This window comes from Dasypus novemcinctus, chromosome 10 (assembly GCF_030445035.2).
Source record: "Dasypus novemcinctus isolate mDasNov1 chromosome 10, mDasNov1.1.hap2, whole genome shotgun sequence".
NCBI classification, from domain to species: domain Eukaryota; kingdom Metazoa; phylum Chordata; class Mammalia; order Cingulata; family Dasypodidae; genus Dasypus; species Dasypus novemcinctus.
Window position 1 is genome coordinate 93,472,146 of NC_080682.1, and position 9,135 is coordinate 93,481,280.

The following is a 9,135-nucleotide window of genomic DNA, read 5'->3' on the forward strand; positions in this document are numbered from 1 at the left end:
TTGTAAACTGAAGAAGAAAAACTACATTATCCTCTTGATTCATGCAGAAAAGGTATTTGACAAAACACTGCAAAATTTCTTGACAAAAACACACCAAAAGATAGCAATAGAAGTCAGCTTTCTTAATATGATAAAATGCATGAATGAAAAACAAAAAGCTAGCATTGTATTCAATGGCAAAAGACTGAAAGCTTTTCTGCTGAGATCAGGAACAAGCCAAGGATGCCCACTGTCACCACTGTTACTCAATATTGTACTAGAAGTTCTAGCTAAAGCAATTAGGATAGATAAAGAAATAAAAGGAATGCAAATAGGAAAAGAAGAAGTAAAAGTTTTGTTATTCTTTGATGATATGATCCTATATATAGAAAATCCTGAAAAATCCACAAGTACTAATAGATGTGTTCAGCAAAGTGGCAGCATATAAGATTAATACACAAAAATCAGTAATGGTTCTATACACTACTCATGAGCAATCTGAGGAGGTTATGAGAAAACAATTTCATTTATAATGTGACTAAAAGAATCAAATATTTAGGAATAAACTGAACTAAGGACATCTAGGACCTATATGCAGAAAACTACAAAACTTTCCTAAAAGAAACGGAAGAAGACTTAAATATATGGAAGGATCTTCCATGTTCATGAACTGGAAGACTAAATATCCTTAAGGTGTCAGTTCTACCCAAACAGATTTACAGATTCAATGTAATCCCAATAAAAACCCCAAGAGCCTTTCTTGCAGAAATGGAAAAGCCAATTATCAAAAATTTTTGGAGGGGTATGGGGCCCCAAATTGCCAAAAATATCTTTAAAAAGAACAAAATTGGAGGACTCTCACCTCCTGACTTTAAAGCATACTATTTAGCAACAGTGGTAAAAAACAGTTCAGTACTGCCATAAAGACAGACAGAATGACCAATGATACCAAATCAAGAACTCAGAAATAAACCCTCACATCTTTGGTCAAGTGATATTTGACAAGGCTGTCAAACACTCCCAGCTGGGCCAGAACAGTCTATTCAACAATTGGTACTGGGAGAATTGGATATTCATATCCAAAAGAAAGAAAGAGGAACCTTTTCTCATACCTTACACAAAGATTACCTCAAAACTGACCAAGGACCTAAATATAAAAGCTTCAACTATAAAACTCCTAGAAGAAAATGTCATAACTTATCTACAAGAACTTGTGGAAGGCAGTAGTTTCTTAAACATTATACCCAAAGCACAAACAACAAAAGAAAAAATAGATGATTGGGTCTTCCTCAAAATTAAACACTTTTGCACCTCAAAGAATACCAACTGATGATGCAACTGGAAAAGGACCTTATATGGAAGGTTCAATGCGGATCAGCAGAATATCCATGTCTACATAAAACAACATGACTTTAAAATGCTGTTTGACCTAAAGTACGGGGGAAATGGAAAGGAGAAATGAGTTTATATGGCTACGAGTTTCTAAAAAAGAGTCTGGAGGCTGGCAGAAGGATTGCCCTCATGCACAACTGAGCAGAGTCAGAGAGACAGATAAAGCAGATACAAACCCCAGATATTGGTTCCTATGAAGGCTAAAGAGACCCATGAGAGTTATGGTCATGGCCGATGGGGTTAACTACCAGGGCAGATGGCCCCTCTCTGGAAATGGTGTTTATGTGTGATGAATCTGGACTCAGATGGGATCTCCCTTCATAAGACTTTCATACTAATCTGCTGGAGGTGCAGTTAACGTTGGGGTTTAAGATATAGTTAGGGGATTTGAATCTCTGGACTGATAATGTGATAGCCAGGTCCTGAGCCTCAACAGACTCCAGCACCTACAATCTGATTTATTGGACTTACCACACTCAGCTAAGATGGAGTTGAAGAAGGACAATCACCACACCATGGAGCCTAGAGTGATTACAACTGAAAATGGGAGGATGGCAGCCAGCATCCATGTGGAATCTGAGCCTCCTCTTGACATAGAGGTGCAATGGACACAACCAATCCAATGTCCACATAGAAGAGGTGGCATTGGATTGGGAAAAGTGGACATGGTGGACGATGGGTATGGGGAAGGGCAGGAAGAGATGAGAGGTGGGGGCGTATTTGGGACGTGGAGCTGCCCTGGATGGCGCCTTGGGGGTGATCACCGGACATCGTGGATCCTCACAGGGCCCACTGGATGGAATGGAGGAGAGTATGGGCCATGATGTGGACCATTGTCTATGAGGTGCAGAGGTGCCCAAAGATGTACTTACCAAATCCAATGGATGTGTCATGATGATGGGAACGAGTGTTGTTGGGGGGGGAGAGGGGGGTGGGGGGGTGGGGTTGAATGGGACCTCACATATATATTTTTAATGTAATATTATTACAAAGTCAATTAAAAAAAAACTGAAAAAAAAAAAAAGAAAAAGAAAAAAAAAGTGTGAAAAGGCAGCAGACTCATGGGAGAAATTATTTGGAAATCTCATATACAATAAGGCTTTAATATCCATGATATATAAAATGATACTACAACTCAACAGTAAAAAGACAAACTCTCTGATTAAGAAATGAGCAAAGGACTTGTATAGACATTTTTCCAAAGAATAAATGCAAATGTTAAAGAAACACATGAAAAAAATGTTCAACATCACCGGCGATTAGGGAAATGAAAATCAAAACTACAATGATGTGTCATTTCATACCTATTAGAATTGCTCCAAATAAAAACTCAGACAACTACAAGTGTTGGAGAGAATGTGGAGAGATAGGAACACTTATCTACTCTTGGTGGAAATATAGAATGGTATAGCCACTATGGAGGACTGTTTGGTCGTTCTTAAGGAGGTTAAATACAGACTTGCCATGTGACTGAGCAATGTCATCACTAGGTATATATACAGAAGAACTGAGAGCAGAGACACAAACAGACATCTTCACACAAATGTTCATAACATCATTATTCACAGTTGCCAAAAGATGGAAACAAACCAGGTGTCCATCGACTGATAAATGGATAAAAAATTGTGGTATATACACATGAAGGAATATTATGCAGCTGTAAGAAGAAATGAAGTGGTGAAGCATATAAAACATGGATGAACCTGGAGGACATTATGTTGAGTGAAGCAAGCCAGACACAAATGGTCAAATACTGTAAGATTGTGCTATTGTGAACTAAGTACAGTGTGTAAACTCATAGAGTTAAAAATTAGAATTTATTTCACCAGAAAATAGAATGAGGTTGTACAATGGAAAACTGAGGGTTAATCTTTGCAGAAATGGTAAAAAAGTTTGTAAATCTTTGGAAAAGCACATTATAGTATTAGTAAATGGCAGTGTTTTTATATAGGTATAGCAATTGTTGAAATGGAAAGTCTAATGACATGTATATTACTAGGAGGAAAGCTAAAAAATATACCATGGGGTTGTATAACATAGTGAAACCCTATGTGAAATATGAATATGGGTACTATTGCATATATAAGATTGTTTCTACAAAATACAAATACAAATAAACTAGAGAGGTGGAAACAGAATAGCAACTGTGTGACGGGAAACTTAGAGAGATTTTATTATTGGAATAATGAAAATGTTTTAATAATGACTGAAGTAGTGAATGCACAACTATGTGATTATATCAAGTACCATTGATTCTACACTTCGATGGATTTATGTTTTATTAATAATATCAATAAAATTAATTTGTTAAAAAATTGAAATCTGCTAGCAAATTTTACTAATAACTTTCTCCATTTTAGTTCCTATTCTAGGCCTTATTTGACTTAACTTCTATTTCCACATTATTCACCAAAATAACTTTCATTGGATGAATAATAAGCAAATCTAAAAAATAATTTAAATGTCCAAGTCATAGTCATATCACATTAATGTTTTAACTTGAAGAAAATTGAAGTACATCTGGTTATTAAAATATATATCTAATATATTATCTTGGAATATATATATATACACACACACACATAAATAAAAACAAAATATTTTGAGTGCTTTATTTCTTGATTGTTCAAATGTGTAGTCTGCCTACTGCATAATTCAGTACTGTTTTCAGGCTTAATAAAATTTATTCATCATATTTTCTATGAGGATTAAAAGAGCTAATCTATATCAAAGAAACTTGTATGGTTCCAAACACTTTTTAAGTCCTTAGTAAATATCACTTGCCTTCTTTCCCAAGCCTTGGTGATGAGCAAGAACATGAGCAAGAACATGAGACTTGGACTTGGATCAGCATAATTATGCTCAAGTTCTGACTCTGTGAACAATTTCTCTGTGCACATCAGTAAGCCTCTTCCCCTTAGACACTTGATTTCTCTATTACTAAAGTTTGGGTATGATACTAGATGACCCCAAAACTCCTCTAGTTTTAAGACCCTTGAATTAGTGAGTTGGGAGTCAGGTTGCCCTTGGAGTCCCCAAAGCCAACTGGCTATCTCACCTCTGCTCAACTCTTCAAGCTCTCCTCTGGCAGATGACAAATTGGCAAGTCATTATACTAGTTCTTGTTCCATAAGCAGTTACTGTGTGATATGTTTCACAGTTCCTCAATAAATTGACATTTTGTACTCTAATATTACAAATGAGTAATTTAAAATTTAAACAAATCAAATAAGTTTCTAAAGGACACTCATTTAAATATGGAAGAATTTGGCTTTGATCCTGGTTTACCCTTGACTTGGGAGCAGGACTGTCAGTGCTAAAACCAGTATAGTCCCTGACAAAACCAGGATGGTTACCTTATTTGCTGACTCTAAAACTTAGGTGCTTGGTAGTTATGCTATTTTGCTTCTTGGAATCTATTTGAGATGTGGCATGTTTAGCTGAAGAAAACTTAATCTGGGAATCAGTGAGAATCAGTGGGTCTGGGATCTAAACTCTGTTTTTTACTTAACTGAATTAATTCTTTCTGGACCTCAGTTCTTCCTCTATAAAATAAAGGCCTAGATATGTTGATTGCCCCAGGTCTACCCATTCTAACTTTAAATTTTTATGAAACCTCTAAGGGGAGAAATGTCAGGGCACAGAAGAGCTATCCACTCAAGATTCTTCACATCCCCTACTGCCTCAGTCACCTCTCTGAGCCCCTGGACTTACCACACCCAGGGGACTCTTAAGGGGCAACTTCATAGAGCTCAGAGCAGGGAGTGGGTGGAGGCTCACAATGGGACTGTGTGCAGAGTGTGCAGAGCACTCAGTGTTTCTTCACCAATCCCTCTTTTCCCATCTATGAATGCTGTCCTTGGGAGGTAAGTCGGTTCTTAAGCCTTTCCCTCATAGAGGCCCCTAGAATCCTTACTCGTAGCTTCAAAATCCAAAAATAATTAGGGTGTGCAGTTTAGAAAGAAGATAAGTTACCTGTGATTCAAGTTTAGAGATTATTCCTATGCCCCATCTCTGCCCCCACACCATACTTCCCGTTTATAGCCACTGATACCTGAAATCCCACTAGCCTGGTCTCACTCCTACAGTTTTACGCTGTGATTCCTGGTATGTATACATTTGGCTCAGAGGGGCATCTTCTGAGGCTTTTATTTCTTGTGACTCTTTCAATGTAATTGATTCATATGGCAATATTCTCAGGGGATTGCTGATTAAAACTCTAGATAAAAGAAGAGGTTCTAGGATTGATGAACTGAAATAAAGAGGACAGTATAGAAAGAGGACCAGGGACACGCAGCCCCTAAGTGTCCCTATTCATCAATACTTTTTGATTGTCATTTAATCAGTACCTATTGTGCCTGGGGACTTGAATATGTACTTTAAATATTTTGCTCTGCACTCTTCTTTCTATATGTGAAAATGAGGTATGAAGACATAATTAAATCACAGCGGGTATGTGGCGAAGCTGAGATAAAAATATTGTTATTAGATGTTAGGTGAGCTATTTTACTTATCTGAATTCATGTTACACTTAAAAAATTAAGTTCATAATACCTGCTTCCTAGGATAGTTAATTAATTAATTTAATCAAAATTATTTAATTAGAACTAGAACCCATAACCTCTGACTCCTAGTCTAGGGCTTTATGTTCTGTTGCTTTGCTAGGCATTGAGAATAAAATAATAAGAAAAATAGACAATTATTGGGGGTTATAATTTATTGAGGACAAAGTCACTAATGAAATAATCAGATATATAATAATGCATTATAATGATTTAAATTCTAAAATGTGATAAGAACTGTGAAGAAAATACATGATTTTTAGAGACACCAGTTCTCGAGCATTTTTGGTGCTCCTCTATCTAAATTTCAAAATATTTAGCCACAATTAAGTGACCACAATTTATTCACAATTTGGAGGTGTATGACAAGAAGAAAAACTGTGACAACAGAAATAATGAATAATTAAAATAATTATTCTGATTCTGCTTTATGCCATTGTGAGAATGTTTGCATTCTTATTTCAATTCTTATTTCAAAAGCTAAGGGAAGCTATTGGAAGGTTTTTCAGTAGGAGGATAGCATTTGGCTGGTAACAAATACTTTGACTACTTTGTGGAGAATGGATTACCAATGACACTAAGCTGGATGATCAGTAATGAAGCCTTAGCAATGCTGGTTAAAGATGCTGAGGGATGGATTATAGTTGAAAGTGAGGTGGAGAGGAGAGGCTAAGGTAAAGTAGAAATAGATGGACCTGGGAATGAGAGAGGGTGAGAGAATGTGAGAAGATCAGAGATGTCAAGATGCCTTCTAGGCTTTTCTAGCTAGAGCACTTTGATGGATAGTGATGGCATTTAATGAGATGATGACTATTGGAGAGGGGCAAGTAGAGCGGTTGACAAAGAGCTCAATTTTGTATATGTTATGTTTGAGATGCTGATGATCTTTTAAAATTAAAAGTCAAGTAGTGAGTTGAATGCTTAAACCTATAGTGAGAAGAAAAATGTGAATTAGAGACATAAATTTGGAGCAACTGACATAGGGACGAGACACATGGAGGACAAATAAAGAATAATTGTGAGAATATTACTTGAGAAAGGGAGCAGAGAAATAGGTGATAATTAGAAGGAAAAGTAGAAGCAATAAAGAGTTTTTTTTTTTTTAATTTCTATGATGGTAGCTCCTGAAATTGATTCTTAGCAAGAGGCATGGTCAATGGAGAGTGGGACATATTTAAATGCTTATAGGAGTGAGCTAAAAATCCTGGTTCTCAAATTTGCCTGCACATTGGAATAGCCAGCCAAGTTTTAAAATAATACTGATTCCTGAGTTTCACACCCAGAGATTCTAATTTACTTGGAATATGAGTGGCCTGGGCAAAGGGATTTTTAAAAGCTCCCCAAGTGACTCTAAAATAGAGCACAGTTTTTATAATCCTAGATCTAAACAGAGAAAAGTTGTGTGTACATGCAGAAGAGAACAAACAAGAACAGCCAGGGGAGGAGGAGTGTGAGATTTGGGGCCCTTGCTGAGTAAGTGAGGGGCTGAAGCAATAACAAGAGGATGAAGCGTTGGAGTGAAGCTTGAGTGTAGGCATGAGAGGATACAGTTCAGAATATAGATAAAAAGGGACATCTCTTGCTCAAGAGTGAATAAATTAGTAGAATAATATTCAGGGAAGACATCATGGGGGAATATTTGTAGCTTACTTCTTGCAGAAGGTGGCGGCTAAGAACTGGTAAAGAGAAGTGGCAACATCATTTTCCATCCCCAGAGAAAGATTTGACCCAAGATAAAGAATACAGAGGTAGGAATAAGGTCTTTATTTCTTCTACTCTCTGACCTTTTCACACTGATTGTTAGGTCCCCAAAAGCCACCCAAGGATTTTCATGGAAAACTTCAGGATTAACATTTCGAGTACCACCAGCTTCACACTGACAGGCTTCCCAGAGTTGGAGAATATGGAGCACTGGCTGACTGCCGTCCTCCTAATGCTGTATGCTATTTCCATCCTGGGCAACACTCTAATTCTCTTCATTGTAAAGGAGGAACAGAGCTTGCACCAGCCAATGTACTACTTCTTATTCCTGTTGTCTGTAAATGACCTGGGTGTCTCCTTTTCTACATTACCCACTGTACTGTCTGTCCTGTGCTTTAATACTCCAGAGACTGCCTTCGATGCCTGCCTGGCCCAGATGTTCTTCATCCATTTTTTCTCATGGACAGAATCTGGGATCCTGCTAGCCATGAGCTTTGACCGCTATGTGGCCATTTGTAACCCCTTGCGCTACTCCACAGTGCTCACTGATGCTCGTGTGGCTCACATGGGCATGTCCATCATCATCCGCAGCTTCTGCATGGTCTTCCCACTGCCTTTCCTCCTGAAGAGATTGCCTTTCTGTAAGGCCAACATCCTGACCCATTCCTACTGCCTGCATCCAGACTTGATCCGCCTGCCCTGTGGAGATACCACCATCAACAGCATGTATGGCCTGTTCATTGTTATCTCTGCCTTTGGTGTAGACTCAGTGCTCATTCTCCTTTCCTATGTGCTCATACTACACTCTGTGCTGGCCATCGCCTCCCGGGAGGAGAGGCTTAAGACACTCAACACATGTGTGTCACACGTGTGTGCTGTGCTCATCTTCTATGTGCCCATGGTTAGTGTGTCTATGGTCCATAGATTTTGGAAGCAAGCTCCTGAGCATATTCACAAGTTCATGTCCCTGGTCTACCTTTTTGTGCCTCCAATGCTCAATCCTATTATCTATTCAATCAAGACTAAGGAGATTCGCAGGAAGATACACAAGCTGGTACTGGGAAAACTTTGACTGGGGAAAAATCTTATGAAAAGCCAAATATCCTAGGAGTTTGTAATTGTTCCTGGTGTTTGGGTGTGCCAGGCTAATCCTCTGGAGGTTTTTAATCACCTCAGTTTGAAGGAAACTGGATTAAACAGACAAAGGTCATTAAGGTAAGAGAGAAAGAATGTTTTCAAGGTAGGGAAAGTATTTAAAGGAAGCAGATATAAAAACAAAATGCTGCCATAGCTAAATACAACTTTTCACACCGGGCCAACTACTTGGAAGCAAAGCTGATAGACTTCTCACTCAGTAAGAGAGGAAGGGAGCAGACCAGACTCAGCTCTCTGTAGGTCCCATTTTGATCTGTTCACAAACAACAGAGGGAGCCTTAGAGTCATGAAACTGAGCAAGTTATCTTCCCATCTTGTCCTGCTGGAGAGGCTTCTTTACCCAATC

General features: G+C 38.1%; 1 protein-coding gene across 1 annotated transcript; it reads left to right on the forward strand.

Annotated features, from left to right (window-relative positions):
• The first annotated feature begins 7,764 nt into the window (after positions 1-7,764).
• Positions 7,765-8,706, forward strand: LOC101444979 (olfactory receptor 51I2-like). Its single transcript, XM_004471425.1, has one exon. The coding sequence runs from the start codon at positions 7,765-7,767 to the stop codon at positions 8,704-8,706; it is 942 nt and encodes a 313-aa protein (XP_004471482.1).
• Positions 8,707-9,135: the final 429 nt, after the last annotated feature.

Coding starts and splice junctions, on each gene's coding strand:
- LOC101444979 (XM_004471425.1), top strand. CDS start 7,765: ATGGAAAACTTCAGGATTAACATTTCGAGTACCACCAGCTTCACACTG.